The sequence below is a fragment of the Dermacentor albipictus genome, chromosome 6 (assembly GCF_038994185.2).
Source record: "Dermacentor albipictus isolate Rhodes 1998 colony chromosome 6, USDA_Dalb.pri_finalv2, whole genome shotgun sequence".
Classification (NCBI taxonomy): domain Eukaryota; kingdom Metazoa; phylum Arthropoda; class Arachnida; order Ixodida; family Ixodidae; genus Dermacentor; species Dermacentor albipictus.
The window spans coordinates 6,583,827-6,604,898 of NC_091826.1; the positions used below are offsets into that span (position 1 = coordinate 6,583,827).

Below are 21,072 nucleotides of genomic sequence, written 5' to 3' on the forward strand. Positions count from 1 at the left end.
CACCATAGCCACTGAGCAACCACGGCGGGTTCCACGAGCGGTCTCTGCAGTTGGAGCCATCACACTCGAGTGATGATACATCAATAAAGGGCTTACGACAATCAAGCCAAATTTCACATATGTATGATCACAGTTTAAACAGTGACATTTGTCGGCCTGCTTCTATGAAATGTGTATTTGGGAAACGATATATATAGCCTATACAGCGCTCCATTTACAGGATTACAGTTACGTTTTTCTGTATAGAATATGTAGCTCTGTCAATCGCACTAACGCGCTTTCGTTCACAAGTGTTTATGGCACAAAGTATTAGTTGATACAATACGAGAAATGTGCTTTCAACCAAACAACACGTGGAAAGTTGAGCTGCAGTGCAGGATCGTTGCTTGCATAATTAATTTATTTACAGTTGTGTGTTTTTCCAGCGCTCGATTCTGTGTTCGCGTTTGTGTTGCTACTGCTTTCTTTGACAATACTAAGTATCATTCAAAGCGTTAATTCAACGACATGGCTGCTGGAACGCAGACTGTTTGGGCGTCGCAGTATAATTGGCATTGTCCGGTCCCGGCCGCGGCGGCCGCTGCTCAATATTAACCCGAATATATTGTTACACCCTCGGGGCTGTGCAGTTTCGAGACTCTACAATTTGTTTTTTGTTTTTTTTTAATTATCTTTCGGCGAAGTGTCGGTACGTCATATTATGCCCCGCTGCTATCACGACCGATTTTGTATCACAATAAGACACTTTGATTTAGCCTGCATATGGCGCGCTTATCCACACCTTAAAATGGACCCGCCGATGGCAGTCAGAGCCACGCTGATGATGCTTCGGAATTACGTTTCAGATTGTTGTCAATACCAGCGATCCGAGTCTACTTCGTCAATAGCACACTTTGACGGCCTAGGGTCAGGGTCATAACCGTGAGGGGTTGGGAAGCAACCTGCCAGCTTGCCCAAGCTTCAACAGTGCCTGCCACCCCCCCTCGGAAAAAACTCCTAGCTACGCCACTGCCTGGGTTTTTCATACATACATTTGGTCAGGAGTGTGCTTGCTTGACAGAAGATGCGCGCGAACCTACGTTTCAGTTCAATCAATCAATCAATCAATCAATCAATCAATCAATCAATCAATCAATCAATCAATCAATCAATCAATCAATCAAAAGCGAGGTTTATACAACCGAAGATACACATACGAAATACTTGTACCAACAGTTTAAAGTTTGAACAACAGCGCAAGGACAGCAGAGGGGACAGAATAAAGATCAGAGCCCCAACTTCCAGCAGTTTATTTTCTTTTCAGAAAGCATAGCAAGTTATTGCCACACATTAGCACACCAACCATGTGCAAAAACGAAGCCATACAAAATTCAATGTGGCATCGATAGCCCGAGGTATCTGACCTCCTTGTCATTTAGCGCGACAGAGGGGGTGCTGACGCATCCATCTTTTAAACATAGAAATTTTCCCGCTTCGATTATTTCACGCGTGACACGAGTACGGTGTTTTGCAATGATGATAATTTTTTTGTATCTTGGCTTACATCAACACATGCAGCAGTGGGCAGAAAGCCAACCCTGTTTAGCGCGGTCAACATTGTATGTGCTTTTTCAGTCTTTAATTAACGCAGCGGCCCGTCTATCCGATGTAATATCTACCACAGGAAAGGAGGATCCGATACAGATATCGGTAGTCTCGTGCTGTATCGGTAGTCACCGATACAGCACGTTGTTTGTGCAATCTATGAATTTATTCTTTTGTGTGATAATTAAGGCAACCTCGATCATTTGTGCCGATATGCTGGGATGGTTATTTTGCACAAGTTGCCTAATTTTTCTGGGGCAGAGAAGTCAACGCTGACGTTAATACGCTGAGCGACCTTTTTCAGATTGTGCGCGATTCTATGCATGCATGGGATTACCACAATTTTTTGTCTATCCTGAGTTGCTCCTTCTGAATTTTCATTCACCACGGATGTATAGCTGCGCCGCAGGCCTTCAGCAACAGAAGCTTGTACGAGGGACGGGTGGCCGTTCAGACTGTTCGCGAAAGCTGTCGATCATCTCGTGCTCGCGGGAGCTTTTGAAACATGAGCTGACGTTTCATAAGTGCGCGGAGTTGAATGGGAGAAGTGGCTTGTTGCCACGTGGGCAGTACATCCAACAAGGACGGTTTTCGTGCAAAAATAGCTTAACGTCTAGGAAGATTATTACGCCATTCTCAGAATATGCACGAGTTGGTTATAAGAAGCCAACAAACACTGACACCAAGGACAAATAGGGGAAATTACTTGTGCTTAATAAATCAAATAAAGAAACGATAAATTAATGGAAATGATTAAAAAAAAAACTTGCCGTTAGTGAGGAACGATCCCACAACCTTCGCATTACGCGTGCGATGCTGTACCAACTAAGCTACCGAGGCGCCGTTTTCTCACATCCACTTTTGAGGGTATTTGTGTTTCATAGTAGAACCCTGGGAGTGTTAGCCAGCGCCACCAGTCACAAACCTCGGCGGCGGACGTGGAAGATCCTTTCTGCCGCAGGCGTCACGAGAACGTGATCTTTTTTGTGGGGGGGAGGGGGGGGGGGATGAAGGCAACCGGTCAGTAAACCCACACATGCTACGTGAAGGCGTCAATGTTGCCGGATTCGAGACCTTCGTTATATTATGCGTTGTGCATAATGCGAAGGTTGTGGGATCGTTCCCCACCTGCAGGTGCGGAACGATCCCACAAACAAGTTGTTGTTTGTTTGTTCATCCACTTTCATTTTCATTAATTTATCGTTTCTTTATTTCATTTATTAAGCACAAGTAATTTCCCCTATGTTGCCAGTGAACAAGGCTCCCGTGTGGGAGCCGAAACGTCTTCTTTTCTTTTAAATCTTTATTTGGTCGGCGAAGTGCCCCGGGTTTTTGTTTACCCTTTTAACCATGTTTCATCCCGACCAGACGGGCTTCCGTCAAACACTGAACTTCATGATATGACTAATAAAAAGGGCCCCTCGGTTAAACTTCTTTCTTCTAGTTCATGGGTTAGTTCTAGTGCTTTAAAACATTTGCGCACTGGGTCCAGAACTAAAAGAGCATCAGACTCGTACGAAATGGCATCACTGTCAAGAAAAATGAGAAAGTCGTCCACGTATCTAAAAGCAGCTAAGACGTTAATGTTGATAAAAGCATCCAACACAGATCTGTCAAATTTTGAAACAAGTCACTTAATAGGGGAGCGATGCATGATTCGATGTCAATGCCTTCATATTGGAGGCAAGGTTTACCATCCCAGTGGATGTAAGTCGACTGTAGATAAAAGTGAAGTGATTCTAAATAAACCACTGACACTGATACCAGACTGAGTCTGGAACATTGAAGGGCCAAATTCATCAATGCAGTGAAGTAGTGAAACATGTGGTATATAATAATAAAGGTCCTTGACGTCAACTGAAAAGGCAAACAGGTTTTCATTGCATCGTGAGCTGACAAAGTGCTGGACTGCACCAGAGTTATTTAAAAGAAACGGATCATCAACTTTTAAACAATTTATGTTTTTCTGTAAGAAAAGAGCGACACATTTTTGACAGGTGTCATTTTCTGAAACGATAAGCCTAAAAGGCATGTCAAGTTTATGAGATTTCGCATTGAAGAAAACTTCAAGAGAAACATTTTTTTTTTAAATTGAACATGCCCTTTAGAACAGGACGTCAACACCGTCTGCTACGCATTGCTCAGAAGCACGCTGGGAGGCTTGCTTGCCCGCAGCCAGGAGCTCCGGCGGGGAACGCTTCGGCTCAACTGCGAACTTAGGTCCCAGAGAAAGCACATCGGTGACGGGCCGGGACAAATCCAAGTTTTCCGGGTTATGAAGCACGCAATCGGGCGATAGCTGCCTCACAGGCACAAGAGTACGAAGCTGAATAAGTTGGGTCTTCCAGAGGGAGCCGGTAGATTGTGAAACAGTTCGACCAAGTTTTCGAGGCTTCCTTGCAGCATCAGCGGGACGGCTGGTAGCGTGTAGATGAGCACACAAGTACTCATTGTACAACCGTGCTTGCCTCTGCATTTCAGCCTTCAGGATTTTGCACTCTCGTCCCGTGTCCTTGAGAAGAAGTGAAACCACCGAAAAGTTGCCGAGCGTCGTCAGGAAGCACTTTTTTTTTCGGTTACAGAAGGAAAGCGGTGCAATATACAATACATAAGGAAAGAAAATAAAAGGTCAGCACACCCTCTGTCGCGCTAACTGACAAGGAGGTCAGATACCTCGGGCTGTCGATGCCACGTTGAATTTCGTATGGCTTTGTCGCGGTGTTCTGCGCGTGGTTGGTAATGTGTGGCTATAAAACTTGCTATGCTTTCTGAAAAGAAAATAAACTGTTGGAAGTAATCGCTATGTTCTCTCTTCTGTCCCCTTTGCTGTCCCTGCGTTGTTATTGAAACTTTAAAGCATGTTTTACCAACAAGCCCAATCCTACACTCTTCTTAATTGTACCAACAGCCTACGTGGCTAGTACATGATCAGAGAATTGCACTTAGGTCAACCACCTCTATACCTACAGATTTTCCTATCACTCTTGCCCTCGACTGCGCTCCCCGTTCCGTTGTCCACACGTGCACATCAGTTCCTCACTCGTGTATTGCAGGCCGAGTCGTCTTCGAACCGGCCGCGGCTGCTGGCGCTGTGCGTGGCCGTCGCCTGCGGCACCTGCTTCCTGGCGGCGCAACTGCTCGTGCCGCCGCCGCCCGCGACGAGTTGGGCCGAGCGGCAGGTGTACGCCGCGGCAGCGGCGCCGCCGCCCGCCCCAGCAGCAGCAGCGGCGGCGGCCGATTCAGACTTACGGCGGCGCCTGCCGCAGTGCGTCATCATCGGCGCTCGCAAGTGCGGCACGCGGGCCCTCCTCGAGTTCCTGGCGCTGCACCCGTCCGTGCAGAAGGCGCCCGACGAGGTGCACTTCTTCGACGACGACGAACGGTACGCCCTAGGCCTGGACTGGTACCGGCGCCGGATGCCGGCGTCGCGCGCCGACCAGCTCACCGTGGAGAAGTCGCCCGCGTACTTCGTCACCGAGGCGGCGCCCGGTCGCGTCTGGGCCATGAACGCCTCGCTGCTGCTGCTGCTCATAGTGCGGGACCCCGTGGTGCGCCTGGTGTCCGACTACGCCCAGCTGGCCGCCAACCGGCGCCAGCTGCAGCGCGAGGACGCGCCGCCCTTCGAGCGGCTCATCCTGCTCCCCGACGGCGCCGTGAACGCCGAGTACCGGCCCGTGCGCACCAGCATGTACGCGGTGCACGTGCGCCGGTGGCTGTCGCACTTCCCGCGGCGCCAGCTGCACGTGGTCGACGGCGACCGGCTGGTGCGCGACCCGCTGCGCGAGCTGCGCCGCGTCGAGGCCTTCCTGGCGCTGCCGGCGCTCATCCCGAGCGGCGCGCTGTACTTCAACCGCACCAAGGGCTTCTACTGCCTGCGGCCGCGGCCCAACGACACGCGCTGCCTCAACGACAGCAAGGGCCGCCGGCACCCGCACGTGCCGGGGCCCGTGGTGAGTCGGCTGCGCCAGTTCTTCGCGCCCTTCAACCGGGAGTTCTACCACCTCATGGGCAGGGACTTTGGCTGGCCCGAACAGTGACCGCCGGGAGGGTGCTTGTTCCTTTGCGTGCAAAGATGCTTTCTTTATGGCGACTGAAGCAGTCCTCACACCGACTTGTCGTATACGCGCATGTCTGATTTAGCATCACGTTTGGCGCCCGTTATTACAAGGCAGAGAGGGGAGGCCGCTACTTGCCAGGACTGTAGTTAATGGCAAGCCCTCCTAAAGACAGCTTGGCATTTTGCCCAAGAGTTCGGGAGTGAGAGGCAGTTCATTGTCAGTCTATACATTTACAGAGTTCGCTCACGTCTCTTAGAACAGTCGTTGCGGTTTATGTATGAAATAGAAAGAAAGCGCCTCCTCCTCCACACCACTGAGCAAGTAAATCAGTGAGGCTTCGAGTGCATTCAGAAGAGCGAGCGATCGAATAATTCTGCACTAATCACTGCTGGGAGGAGAGAAGCACTGTTATGGACACCTTATACTGCAGCAGTCGGCTCGTTTCGGCGAGGGCTACGCATGCAGCATACCTGGGTGGTTTCTCGGTGGCACTGATTAGAGCATGCTCACGAGGGGTCGCTGACACAACATTAATTAACGCGTTACCCTTGGCAGAGAACTCGGTTCCAATCCGCTGTTAGAGGATGCAGTGTTCCTAATCAACGCGACCGCTGTCTCAATGACCGAAATCTGAAGATTATTTCTCCACATTATATCGTATTGATCCTGATGACGGAACGGAACGGGGCTTTTCGTTTGGACATCGCTGGTTCACGAAATCGCTGACAAATTCGGGACATTTATTTGCTCTCCTGCTTGGAAATACTTCGGAGACCGTTTCACACGTCGGTAGTCTTTGCTCTTGAACGCAGTGTCTGGCGACCTGATGCGTATGGCATGTCCGTGATGGCCAGACTTCTTCTTAGCTCTTGCTTGATGACCACGAAGTCGTGGACTGAACTGAAAGCCGGGCTAGTTGCTAAACATTTACAATTGTGACAATGCGCCAAAACACGAAGCCAGAAAAGCAAACGACCGCCTTTTTTTTTCTGCTTCGTATTTCAGTGCGTTGGTCGTAACTGTAAACTGCGGCCATGAAATAAAAAAATTAAGATAGAGATGAGACTAGAACAATAATATGGAGCGGTACGTTTTAGTTATTCCTTTGAGACCAGGGTATCGGCGCGGGCTCACCGAGTAGCAGCATGTACGTTTCTTTCGTTCGTTTGAGTGTCACATTAGCAGTGGCGTAGCCAGGTACACCGGGTGCATGCCCCCCCCCCCCCCCCCCCCAGTCGGAATTTCTGTGTTAGTACGTGGTCTTCCCAGTTTCCCTATCCCTTCACTCCCCATCGCGCTGAGTCGTGCTCCTTGAAAGCCTGCAGAAAGCAGCGCTTCTTCCTCTTCACAATCACACTTTCTGCCCCTCCTCCCGAAAAAAAAAAAAAAACTTCCAGCTACGCCACTGCACCTTAGGCAACCTATGGATTTCGCTTCGATCCAGCCTTGTGCCGGAGTTCATAGAATGGTGTCCTGCAGTGTCGAAGGTGGACCGGCGTTTGTTCGACGTTCTGAAAGTGGCCGCGGTAAGATGTTTCAAGACAAGCACATTTCTCCTACTGCGGATGACAATCAGTGTCACCTGCAGTCTTTTTCTCAGACAAGTCTCCATTGAACTTTGGTTCGGTTCCGGCGAGCCGCTGTCATGCATATTGAGGACAAATGACAATCAACTAAAGATAGAGACAAAAGGGGAGGAAAGACGGGGAGGCTAGTCATGCAGTGCAAGTGCAGGCTGGCTACCCTGTGCTGGGCAAAGGGAATAAACGGTGAAACAATCAACTCAAGGTCGCTAAAGAGTGTGTAGCATGCCAGAGTACTGTGCCAGTATGTGCAATGACTCTTCAGCAACTGGAGTCGCGAAACGTCTCACTTCGAACTCTCGCTTCGAAATCTTTGTTGAAGTTCATATTCAGTTTGGAAACTCCACGTAGACCGATTTATTAGTCAGCATGCTGAACGGCCCAAAACTGTGAAGCCATGCGTATTTGTTAACATATATAAGCTGGTAATCCATTGGTAATTTTGGTGTCAGATTATTGGTCCATTCCAGCTCACAAGTACATGACTTATCTATCCCGAAACTTTGATGGCGGGAGTTGGCAGAGTTTGAAATCCGTTACAGAAGTACTCTGTTTCGGAATAGTTGTGGTTCATACTGAACAAGTGTAACGCACTACGTAATGTACAAGGGCGTAAAGAAAGACTACGCTATCTCCTGTTTTTTCTTGCTGCCCTTCTTGTATAGTGTATTCGCGCAGTGTGTTACTTGTCGAGTTTGAAATCATCGCGGATGAACGGTTGTGTGCGGGAATAGACTAACTTCATGTTCGATAGTTTTTCATAGTTCGGTAGCTTTTGCCGAAGTAGCGAATACACATTCGACTAGGTCCGAACGTTCTAAGGTTATAGTGTCTAGTCTATATTATTGACCTTTATTTTCGTTTTGAAGCACGAAATTCGTTGGCTATTAGCGGAGACGCAGCCATCAAGCGTCGCTTCCATCGCATCGGGAGCAAACCGTACCCATGAAAAATTATCGGGTTGTACGCGCCAAAACCAAAACGCCGTAATGCGAGCACTGTGGATTAACTCCGACCACCTCACTGTAACGTGCACCCATTGGGCGGTGCCCGTATATACACGGCCGCCGTTGCATTTCGCCTCATCGAAATGAGGCCGCAGTGGCGTAGCTAGGTCTGCTGGCACCCGGGGCCCATAGGTCTTCTGTCACCCCCCCCCCCCCCCCCGGGGTTTAGCCGGCGGAAAGAGGGGTGTCTTCAGACGTATATGACACCCCCCCCCCCCCAACTGGCCCCTTGCACCCGGGGCCCACGGCCCCCCGGCCCCCCCTGTTGCTACGCCACTGGGCCGAACCAGCGACTTCGGGCAAAGCCATGCACTGCGTCACCACGCCTGCTGCGGTTACACACCGGACACTGTACGCGACCAATTAGGAGCGGCGTTTCGCAACGCTGGGAAAGCTCCGCGACTGACGTTTGCAAGAGAGCTATGCCGAGCCTTTTTCCGGCGCGTTCCGAGACAATCACTTGCACACGTATTACTTCTGCCAGGCTGTCGACAATCATTGTTCGCCTTATCGTGGCATTTTCTGAAACTCTTGACGCGTGTATATGTCATGCATACCTTACACTCACATAGGTCACTTTTCGGACGTTCTCGAGACAATCACGAACCTCAAAAGGAGGCCGACAAGGGTATGTGTTGTTGTTATACATACATACATACATATATATATATATATATATATATATATATATATATATATATATATATATATATATATATATATATATATATATATATATATATATATATATATATATATATATATATATGTATATATATATATATATCCTGTAGCTTTTTGAGAGTTTCTTTGAGACATGTTGAAAGACGGCACACATCTTGCTGCGTTTCCGAGACAATCATCCACTCTGTGAATATTTGCGGGAAGACAATCTGTGTTATCTTTACAACCCGTATACATCGTTCTTGAGAGCCTTGAGAAGTGCTACATTTACACGCGGAACTCTTAACACCCAAACTGGTGCAACACCTTGCTGCTGCGCACTTTTTGTCCTCGCTATAGCACTTTGGACAAACAGTGCTGGTATAAATTTGGCTCAGGTGTCGCTGAGAACACTTACAGACCGTTTGCAGCGACGTCATTTATACAGGACCACGATGCTGATGCATCACGAATAGGGCAATACTTCATGAGTACTTTTACATTTTTTAGGCTGCGCCATATGACGGCAGCTGTCACTATTGCTGTGAGCACTTCGTTTCCTTGTTGCTGCTTGTCCTGTGCTGTCACGGACGAACGCCCAGGCGCCTGTGCAGGAAGGCACCGCGGACAGGCAGCAGAAAAGCGTCCACGTTTTGGGGTGATGGTTGACTTGTGAAGAAAGCAAGCCACCCCTTGCATACGAAAAAAAAAAAGAAGACACGAAATTTTCCGGTCCTCCCTAAACTACCACATTATAAGCTGCGTCGCAAGCGCTCTGTCGGACGTTTATATAAAGAAAGCAACTGAATTGTCAAAAGTGCATTCATTCCTAATTCGTTAAACTTTCCTTAATTCCTTAGAGCAGGTGTTCCCAAACTTCCTGGCCTCGGGGTATCCCGCCTGCTTTCCTATACAGGGTAAGATTCGTTCTTGCCGCTGGCGGAACCATAGGGTGCCGCTCGCTGAACTCAACGTGGGAACCGCTGCTACAGAGTGTCACGTGTATTGTTGCTGCCCCTACACTGCTGCGTGTTGCTTGGTTGTTCGTAGGCTATTAGGAATTTAATATGCTTTCCGAAAAAGAACTATTTGCAACCACAGCGTGAAAATTTAAAATATTGCCAAATTTTATGTAAAGCTTGTCAATAAATTTTGATCGTGCAATGTTTGTAATCGGCGTATCGCCACTTTGATATTATTATTATTATTGTTATTATTATTGTTATCCGTGCAGCACAACCTCTCTCCTTTAGGGCAAAATGGAAAGCCTACAACCCATGTACGGCATGCACCCACGACGTCACGTGCAGGCAGTCCAGCTTTCCCCTTGTTGCACATCGAACCGGCCACAGCTGAATCGCTGTGGACGTCCTTCGCTCAGCCGCGCTACAAAATATTCCTCTGGTTTCGCCGTTCGCTTTCGTTTCCCGCACTGCGCCCAAAAGTGGGGGGCGGCGTTCGCGAGCCGCGAAGCGAGAGTGTCCGGGCGTTGGCCCCGCGTGTCGTTGCACCAGTTTGGAATCGTTGACGTATACAGCGTAGGCCTCTGCGCGCGGCAAGACAATCACTGTTCGGCCTGTGTATGCTGTGCTGTGACTGTGTGCTCCCCATTCGTGGCGCAATAAAAGAGCCAGCTCCCACACTGGCACGACGAAGCTTCCGGTTTCGCTTCATTCACGGTGCCGGCGGTGGTGGTGCACATGTAACGTGCACTTTTACTGCCGTCGTGCATTAAAGGCCAAAGTGCCCTGCGTTCGCCTGAAACCGGCGTCGTGCGCAGCTGAAGTGGCCGAGTGGACCGAACCCGCATTCGTGGAGGACTTCGAGCGCCGTGCAAACTGCGCAAGACCAAGCAGCGCTCAGACGACACTGCGCTGACCAGGAACGTGTTTTTTGCTTCTTGCTTCGAACATTCGCAAAAAACGACAAAGAAGGGAAAAAAGGGTGATTGGTAATATTCAGCAGACATACACCGTATAGACTCGTGTAAGGGCCGCACCCGCAACTTGGCAGCCCAAAATCTGGAAGAAAAAAAATTCAACGTAGAAGCAGTCGCGTTCGGTGCCCCGATGCAGCGCTCGGGCATCCGGGCTGTGCACAAGTCAAGGCTGCGCCGGCACCACTTCGACCAAAAGGTTCGGTCCCGTGCAAGCGCTGTAGTCGAAACTGCAGAAGTACGGCCCCTGCGCTAGTCTATACGTTATCGTGATAATTACACTATCTCGTCTTTGCGCAGAAGCAGAGCCCCCCAATTACATGAAGGAAGCTTACATAACCAAGAGACTATAAATAAATAATTATATATATATATATATATATATATATTGTCACGTGGTGGTGACGTTGAATAACACAGTAGCAATACTGTGAACAAGAAAACTAACTTTTATCGGGCGAACCTGTGCCCACAAAACAGGCTACACTTATAGCACAACGATAGCGGCGAACACGCTCGGCGATCGTCGGAAATCTGATCAGCGGGTCAAGCGCGTCGGCTTTTATAGAGGAGTCATCGAATGTTCCAGACTAATCATTCGGACCCGCGTGCCTTCCACAAAGTTCTACACCATTCGTGTTACGCGACGAAATAACACAAGATAACAGATAACACAAGATAACAGATAACACAGATAACTCAGATAACACAAGGTTCGGCGACAACAGGCAGCCGGGTAGAAGCATCGATAACTTTCCAGAAACTTCGGATACATGCAGGCGCGTCCCTCGCTGTGCGATTACATTTGTTAAGCGGCGAAACGTGGTCGCCCGATAAAGATAAGTACACGTGTCAATATATATATAGTCATATCATGAGAAGCCAACAAACACTGACACCAAGGACAACATAGGGGAAATTGCTTGGGCTTAATAAAGAAACGATAAATTAATGAAAATTAAAGTGGATGAAAAATCAACTTGCCGCAGGTGGGGACCCCAGAACCTTCGCATTTTGCGTGCGATGCTCTAACAATTGAGCTACCGCGGCGCCGTTTCCCCATCCACTTTCATGGGTATTTATGTATTTCCATTAATTTATCGTTTCTTTATTTCATTTATTAAGCCCAAGTAATTTCCCATATGTTGTCCTTGGTGTCAGTGTTTGTTGGCTTCTTATGATATGACTAATAAAAATCGGGCCCCTCGGTTAACCCCTTTTCTCCTCGTTTATATATATATATATATATATATATATATATATATATATATATATATATATATATATATATATATATATATATATATATATATATATATATATATATATATATATATATATATATATTGTTGCGTGCGAAGGAGACCGTTTGTAACCCTTACGGATGAATGGGACCGTTCACTTGAAGTCGCGGAGGTGAGCGCAAGAGCGGTCAGCTGGTTTATCAACTGAGCGTCGTCCTCTTCTTCCTTCCTCCACCCGTGACCGCAAGCACGTTCACTGGTCTTCGTTTTCTTCATGCGTAACATTCCTCTCGTCGCAGACGAAGCCCGCCGGGCGAGTCAATCCATGTGTCTTGACGTGAACAATTTCAAGCGGGCGACATGAACCACTTGTGTCTTGGCAGCTCTTCTACCACTCGCCGTGAGGCGAGCTATGTTATACGTGACTTCCGTGAGTCTGTCAATAATCACAAACGGTCCATCGTAGGTGGCCAAAAGCTTTTGGCATAACCCGCGTTTCCGTACTGGAGTCCACAGCCAGACTAAATCACCAGGGCGATAGGTTACCGGACGGTGGCGAATGTCGTAGCGTGCTTTTGATCTGTCCTGCGATGCCAAAGTGCGCAAACGAGCAATACGACGAGCTTCTTCGGCGAGGCAGAGAGTCTCGGCGACAGTGGGATTTTCGTGACTGCAGAAGGGGAAAACAGTGTCGATTGAGTACCGGGGTGGCCGTGCGTACAGCAGGAAGAAAGGGCTATAGCCGGTGGTCTCGTGCTTGGCGGTGTTGAACGCGTACGTGATAAAAGGCAGTACGTCATCCCAGTTCTTGTGGTCGGATGACACGTACATAGATAGCATGTTTACAATTGTTCGGTTGGTGCGCTCCGTAAGCCCATTCGTTTGTGGATGGTATGGTGTCGAGTGACGTAAGTGGGAATCACACAAACGAAGCAGCTCCTCTACGACGTCTGCTGTGAATTGTCGTCCACGGTCGCTGATGATCACGCGAGGCGGACCATGTCGCAGGATCACATATTGCAGCAGGAATGTTGAAACGTCAGTGGCAGTTGCGGAGGGCACTGCCGCCGTCTCGCAGTAGCGTGTGAGGTAGTCGACGCAAACAACTATCCAACGGTTTCCCTTGGCTGATTTTGGAAATGGGCCGACGAAGTCAATGCCCACTTGTTGGAAAGGCGTGCTTGGAGGCGGGATCGGCTGCAGAAGACCTGCTGGAGCAGTAGATGGCCGTTTGTGGCGCTGACACTGCATGCAGCTGGCCACATACGTCTCAACAGATTGTCGCATTCCAGGCCAATAAAAGCGTTCCTGAATCCGGTAGAGCGTCCTCGCCGAACCTAGATGGCCAGACGTAGGGTCGTCGTGCATAGCACTCAGAATCGCTGTGCGAAGGCTCTCCGGCACCACTAGGAGAAAACGTGCGCCAGTGCTGGAAAAGTTCCTCTTATAGAGGAGTCCATCACGTACACAGAAATGGTTTGCTGTCGTCGAGGCGGTCGTAGCGGTGAAGAGCGGTGATAATTTACCGTCTTTTCGCTGTTCGGTTTTGAAGCAGTCGACGTCTGGAAAACGCGGCGACACAGAAGCCACGAGGTGATCGAAGTCGTCGGCGTCACAGTCCGTAGTACTAAGTGGCATACGCGAGAGACAGTCCGCATCAGCGTGTCGTCGACCACTCTTATAAGAGACGGTGAAGCTGTATTCTTGCAGTCGGTGCGCCCAGCGTGCAAGGCGGCCACAAGGGTCACGAAGATTCACAAGCCAACATAATGAGTGGTGGTCGGTGACCACTGTAAAGGGGCGTCCATACAGGTAAGAACGAAACCGCTGAACCGCAAATATGACCGCGAGGCATTCTTGTTCCGTCACAGTGTAATTCTGCTCGGGCCTACTTAATGAGCGGCTTGCATATGCGATCACGTGTTCGCGGTCACCGTAGCGTTGAACGAGGACGGCACCAATACCTATGCCACTGGCATCTGTATGGAGTTCTGTCGGAGCTGAAGGACTGAAGTGTTGAAGAACCGGTCGTGACGTCAGCAGGAACTTCAACTGACGAAAAGAAGAGTCACACTCCGGAGTCCACTCAAAGGGGGTGTCCTTCCGTAGCAGGCATGTCAGCGGATACGCAACGTCGGCGAATTTAGGAATAAATCGGCGGAAATAGGAACAAAGCCCCAGAAAACTACGGAGCTCCTTGACACAGCGCGGTGCACTGAACGCTTCAACGGCTGCTGTTTTCTGGGGATCAGGGCGGATGCCATCCTTGTCGACGAGGTGCCCAAGCACAAGGGTTTGGCGGTCTTTGAAGTGGCATTTCTTAGAGTTTAACACGAGACCAGCGTTTCTGATGCAGTTCAGGACAATATCCAGACGCGAGTTGTGTTCGCTGAAGGTGCGGCCAAAGATGACGACGTCGTCGAGGTAGCACATGCAGATGTTCCACTTCAAGCCACGCAATACAGTGTCCATAAATCTCTCGAAAGTTGCCGGAGCGTTGCACAATCCAAATGGCATCACATTAAATTCGAAGAGCCCGTCAGGGGTTACAAAGGCAGTCTTCTCCTTGTCGTCAAGATGCATCGGAATTTGCCAATAGCCGGATCGTAAATCTACTGAGGAAAAGTAAGAGGCGGAATGAAGGCAGTCTATTGCGTCATCAATACGTGGGAGTGGGTACATGTCCTTTTTTGTTACAGCATTCAAACGGCGATAGTCGACGCAAAATCTCCAAGATCCATCTTTTTTTTTAACAAGAATCACTGGAGCTGCCCACGGACTTGCTGACTCTTGTACGACTCCCTTTTTAATCATTTCTTGCACTTGTTCGTTGATAATCTGGCGCTCTGATGGTGAAACACGATATGGCTTTTGTCTAATCGGATTTGCCGAACCCGTGTTGATGGTATGGCGCGTCCGAGACGCAGGGATTGCAGGTATATTGTCCTTCTGCGCAAAGTCGAATACCGAAACGTGCTTCGAAAGCACACCCACTAACGTTCGGCGTTCACTCGTGCTGAGCGATTTATTCACCATCGACAAAAGGGCCTTTTCCGAACTGTGGCCATCACGTTCTTCCGGCACATCTGTAAGTTCAGCCACTGATAAGGACGCGTGTTCCCTGGCGAAGGCTAATTTCATGCCATCTGATAGTATAACGGGCTCCTTAGAACAGTTTACGGTCCATAAGCCAGTGCGTCCACCTTTGATCGACACCACACAATGTGGCACCAACACATTCTTCTTCATACAGTTAAAGTGCATCGGTTCTACGGTAGCGTCGAAGCAGTCGGAATCGGCGCCGCAACAGACAACGGGAACGCAAACGGTAGATGATGCAGGTATGACCGTATCACCACAAACACACAGTGCAGTTTCGCGATCTACAGGGTTCTTCAGGAGTCCTGATGGAATCCTACCACTTAAGAATACTTTTCCTGTGCGGCAGTCGACAGTAGCACCACACTCCCGCAAGAAGTCCATGCCGAGAATAACATCATGAGTCGACCGAGGAATAATTACAAACTCTGTCGTAATAACATGGCCTCCCAAAAATACGTCAGCACTACACACACCAATAGGTCGCAATGGCTCACCACTCACTCCACAGAACTTTGAATCTTCGTCCCATTTAAACAAAACCTTTCGCCCTAACACGTGTTTAAACGAGACACTCATGACGGAAATTGTTGCGCCTGTGTCCACCAGAGCCATCACAGGGACATTATCTACAAGCACGCGCACTTTGTTTTTCAACATCAACACAGGAGGTATTTCTGTCAGTAGCACGTCTCCAGCGACCTCACCTCCATCGGCCGCGCTAGCTAGTTTTCCGGTGACGAAGGGGACGTGGTGCGATGCCGCGGTGAGGGAGAACGGGGAGCACGACGTTGCGGTGGGGGTGTCAAACTCCTGTCAGATGCCGGGGAGCGATTCCGGGAGCTGCTGAGCCAATACTCGTCGCCAGATGATACGTGTGCTGGCCACGGGGCAGCGTGCGACCGTTCGGAGGGCCGAGAAAACTCTGAGGGCTGGCCATACCACGTGGTCATACGCTGGTTGCAAAACCGCGATATATGACCCGGGACACCACAGGAATAACACACCGGGAGAGGTCGAAACCTTGGTTGTTCGTCGATGAAGCGGATATTGTCATTTTCCCGCGTGTAGTGGGTTGGTTCGTGGCGTGTGTCACGACGATACATCGGGCGTCGAGTAGGCGTGCGTTGAGCGCGTTGGTCATAGCGCGGAGCCGGAGGGCGTGTTGTCATCCTCGGCTGTGGGGCTGCGCTGTACTCTACGGCCGCTGCGGTAACCATCGGTTGCCAAGGGGTCGAATGTGGCGTCGTCATAGCCTCACGTGACGTGTACACGCCATGGTGGTCAGCAGTTGAATGCAACTCCTCGCGGCGGGAAAGTTCCTCGCGGACGATCTGTCGGATGGTGGAAGGAAGGTCGAGGCAAGGACTCGTGTCCACACTGGCAACCGTCGTCACGTTTGCCAATCGACCAAACTTTGGCGCAATCCGACGCATCTTGAGCGTTTCAAAAGTTCTGCAGTGCCGAATGACGTCAGACACAGAACTGAGGCTCTCCTTTCCAATTAGAAAATTGTATACATCCTCAGCAACTCCTTTGAGCAAATGTCCGACTTTATCTTCTTCTGACATGCGAGCACTGACCACCTTGCACAGCTTTAATACTTCTTCGATATATGTTGTGCATGTCTCACCTGGTAGCTGCGCCCGTTGAGACAGTGTCTGCTCCGCACGCTTCTTTTTGGCGACTGAGTCCCCAAAACAAGCCTTTAGCTCGTCCACAAAATGTTCCCACGTCGTAAGCGCGTCCTCGTGGTTCTCATACCACACGAGGGCGGTATCGGTCAGGGAGAACACCACATTGGTGAGCTGAGCGGTTGCATCCCACCCGTTGGATTTGCTCACTCGTTTGTAGTGGACGAGCCACTCGTCGGCATCTTCCCCCGCTTTGCCTCCGAAGGTGGGTGGAACTCGGTAGTATGGCAGTGGACTGCTAGGCGCTGCCCTCGGAGTGGCTCCTTCTTCTGGCATGTCGAAGATGGTCACGGCTGATGGCGGGAGGCCGGCAAGTCGACGGCTTCGACGAAGCTGCGGCAGTGATGGTTCCGTTGTTGGGAGCGTTACCCCGCACCTCCACCACTTTGTTGCGTGCGAAGGAGACCGTTTGTAACCCTTACGGATGAATGGGACCGTTTACTTGAAGTCGCGGAGGTGAGCGCAGGAGCGGTCAGCTGGTTTATCAACTGAGCGTCGTCCTCTTCTTCCTTCCTCCACCCGTGACCGCAAGCACGTTCACTGGTCTTCGTTTTCTTCATGCGTAACAATATATATATATATATATATATATATATATATATATATATATATATGTAGTTCATTTGCGATTCAAGCAATGATTAGAAAATGTTCTAATTAAAAGCAATTAATAATTAATACTTCGTAATGAAAAATACAGGCTGTAAGTACGCACGACTGCCACTACTATGCAGTTCGCACGATTTCTCTTTAGCTCTCGGTTTTTTTTTCTTTTTTTTTAAATATTGGTACAGGTTAACTAGGGACACCCGGTATATACTGTGCTGAGGAAAGTATGTGTCGCCTTGAAAAAGACGAGTCCACTTGTCGAAACGCTGGCACCCGCTTTTGCCTTGCTCTCGTTTTGCTCAAGGTCCCCTCAGATCACTCACAAATTCTTATGAACTTCTCATTCGGTAGGGGTCATTCACCGGCAGCTTCTTTAGATGGCCTTGCAAAAAGCGTCCCACGTGCAACTGCCACGACGTCTTTTCGGATACATTTAGCCCTCAACGGGTGGTTCGGATTGTGTGTTTTGCACGTAAAAAACACTTCCAGGGACCGAGATTCTGCTTTGCTAGTGAGCTTCTTTAACGGTTGAAGGTTAAGTTCTGCAAGTAGCTTAAGAGCAGATTTTTGTTGTTTTTTTCGGATCGAATTGGACTGCTTTGAAATTCTTCACGACGAACCCGCCTTCCTTGTTCCGTACAGCGCTCGTCCTGTTGTGTTTGTTTTCGATACTCGTCTTCCCCCGCTGCTTCAAGTTTTACTCAAGATGAACCAACTAACCCACATCAAGTTGTTGCTGTATTAATTTACTTTGTTTACGGAACCTCCCTGAGAAATTTGACGTCAATTCGAGTATTTTTTTATGTGCTTTTACTATTTGCCGTCGACCATGTTTGGTACCATCGTTCGGTCACGCCGCCGACTACAACGCCGGATTTTCGCGTAACGGGGCACACATAATGCTTTCACATCAAAAGGCTTAAAGTTTTTTCCGGGCGCTCTGCTCACGGTAATTTCACGCAATTTGATCTGACGGGTCACACTTGCAATTGTTACAATGCACGGCGAAATTGCTGCCTATCAAACCCTTCAAATAATTTGCGTGCTCCCTCAGGCGGTCGTTGATACAACGGCGCGACTGGCAGGCAGTGGTCTGGCCCACGTGATATATATCGACTATGCTGGCCTCGCGGATCGCACTTGACGGGATCAAAGCGTCCGCTGTCCAGCTAGATAACGGGTCGAACGCAGTTGAACATTTAAAACAAACTTTAATTACACTGAGAAGGTCAAAAAAGCAAGTCAAAAATACACAAAACGTTCAGTTTTAGCCCCGTAAAAAAGTGGTCCGGTCTCTAGGGCTGGTGGGGCGAGTCTGCCCGTCCCGCGCTTTTCCAACTGCGGTTTCCATCCCCGTCGCCGCCCCCAGGCACGGGAAACAACAGCCGACACCCCGAAGCGTCGTCACTGGGTTTCTTTCAGGAACCGAACGGAGGGAGCGGGGTCCTTTCTCTCGCGCACAGCTTGGAGTCCGCGGGGGGCCAGTGAAAGAGAAAGCCATAAAAGTAAGGAAGGCTCGCTTCCCTCTTGAAAGAAAAGTCTGGCCGTGCATTCGCGACGCGCACAGAACACTCCCCGTCTGGTGTCTTCCGTTGTTAAGACGCCACCACTATATCACGGTCACAGCAAACGCACAACTTCTGTTGTTGGTCGGAAGAATGTTTTCACAACCCCGTCTTTGGCTGTTTTCAGCTCGACCTTGCGCACCCTTCCATCTGCGCTGGGCAGGCTTCGTGTAATCACTCCGACGGGCCAGTCGTTGCGGGTTGCTTCTTTATCCCTGAGTAGAACGACGTCGCCTTCTTTGAGGTCGGGTTTTGCTTCTTGCCATTTTCGGCGTTGTTGCAAAGTAGTGACATACGTTGTGCGCCAGCGCTTCCAGAACTCGTCAGCCAGGTTTTGCACGAGACGCCAATGCCGTTTGTAGCGGTTGCTTGTATCTAACTGCCCAGTTGTTACAGATGCGCTTCCGTGTTTTTGGGTTAAGAGTGTCGCCGGAGTTAGGATTGTGGGATCTTCGGGGTCAGACGAAGTAGGAGTTATGGGCCTGGCATTAATGATGGCCGCAACTTCTGCCAAAAAGGTTGCAAGAATGTCATGCGTGAGTCGTTGATGACGTGACTGCATGAGCGTTGAGTCAAGAAAGCGACGTGCAATGCCTACCATCCGCTCCCACGCACCGCCCATATGGGACGCGTGCGGTGGATTGAATATCCATTTGCAGCCGTTTCCGCTGAGGAACTTGCCTATTTGTGAGCGATGAATGCCCTCTGCGCTGATTCCAAGTTCTCTGCAAGCTCCAATAAAATTGGTCCCGCAGTCAGAGCGTATTAGCTTGACGGGCCCTCGCACTGCTAGGAACCTTCGGAAGGCATTAATGAAACTCGACGTATCCATTGATTCGATCAGCTCAATGTGCACTGCGCGAATGCTTAAGCAAGTGAAAATGACTGCCCAGCGCTTGCTGTTTGCAACACCACCTCTCGTTCGGCGAGAGACAATCATCCAGGGACCGAAAACATCGATTCCAACATTCGTGAAAGGAGGATCTGTGCTGATTCGGTCTGCCGGAAGGTCAGCCATCTTCTGGTCGTGAAAGCGCCCTCGCAGCTTCTTGCATGAAGTGCATGCTTGCAGCACGGATGAGATGCACCTTTTACCTCCGACGATCCAATACCCAGCAGCTCGTACGGCTCCTTCTGTGAAGTGTCGGCCCTGGTGTTGCACGCATTCATGGTGGTGGCGCACGAGAAGCTTCGCCACATGGTGCCGACCTGGCAATAAGAGAGGGTGTTTCTTATCGTCTGGAAGGTCGCTTCTGTTCAAGCGGCCGCCGACGCGGATCAAGCCGTTGGCGTCTAAGAATGGGTCAAGCTTTCGAAGCGAGCTTGTCTTGTGAACCTGCTCTCCTCTCTGGATACAGCATATCTCTTCATAAAATGCGTCCTGCTGTACTGCGCGAATGATGACGAGCCTGGCTTTGGAGAGCGCCTCAACGGGAGCTACCTCTCCTTGTGATGCGTTCTTTGCGCGATGGGCAACCTGGATCAGACTTGCTACAGCACGAGTGAGAGATTTCCAGTTCGAGAGTCTATGAAAGCGTTCAGCTCCGAGTCGCTGTCGTCTGTTCACCTCCGTCGCCAGAGTGCAGACTTCAGGGCGTATTTCTTTGTCTTCATCAGGATTTAAGAGGATGAAGCTCGACGACCGTGCTTCCTTTTCTCGTCGTGAGAGAAAATCAGGTCCGGACAACCAGTTCGTGCTTTTAAGCTGTGCTGCTGGAATCGCTCTAGTGGCGTGGTCTGCTGGATTTTCGTCTGTGTGAACGTATTTCCATTGTTCAGGTTGCGTGCTGCTACGTATCCGCTGCACCCTGTTGGCCACATACACGTAGAACCTTCTTGTTTCGTTGTATATGTAACCCAAGACCACTTTGCTATCCGTGTAGAACGTGACCGAGTTCGGCTGGAAGTCCAATTCTCGTAGTATAGAATCGGTCATCTCTACAGCAAGCACTGCTGCACACAACTCAAGCCTTGGGATGGTGTGTTCTGGTTGTGGAGCAAGCTTGGCCTTTCCCATCACAAATCCGACG

The 21,072-nt window shown here is 49.7% G+C and overlaps 1 protein-coding gene across 1 annotated transcript in view; it reads left to right on the top strand.

The window, feature by feature from the left end:
• Positions 1 to 8,374, top strand: part of LOC135901388 (heparan sulfate glucosamine 3-O-sulfotransferase 1-like) — a 48,152-nt gene extending 39,778 nt beyond the window's left edge. The window contains exon 3 of the mRNA XM_070541439.1: positions 4,638 to 8,374. Within this exon, the coding sequence (XP_070397540.1) occupies positions 4,638 to 5,621 (984 nt within the window). The 3' untranslated portion in view covers positions 5,622 to 8,374. The remainder of the gene's footprint in view (positions 1 to 4,637) is intronic.
• The last annotated feature ends 12,698 nt before the right edge of the window (positions 8,375 to 21,072 follow it).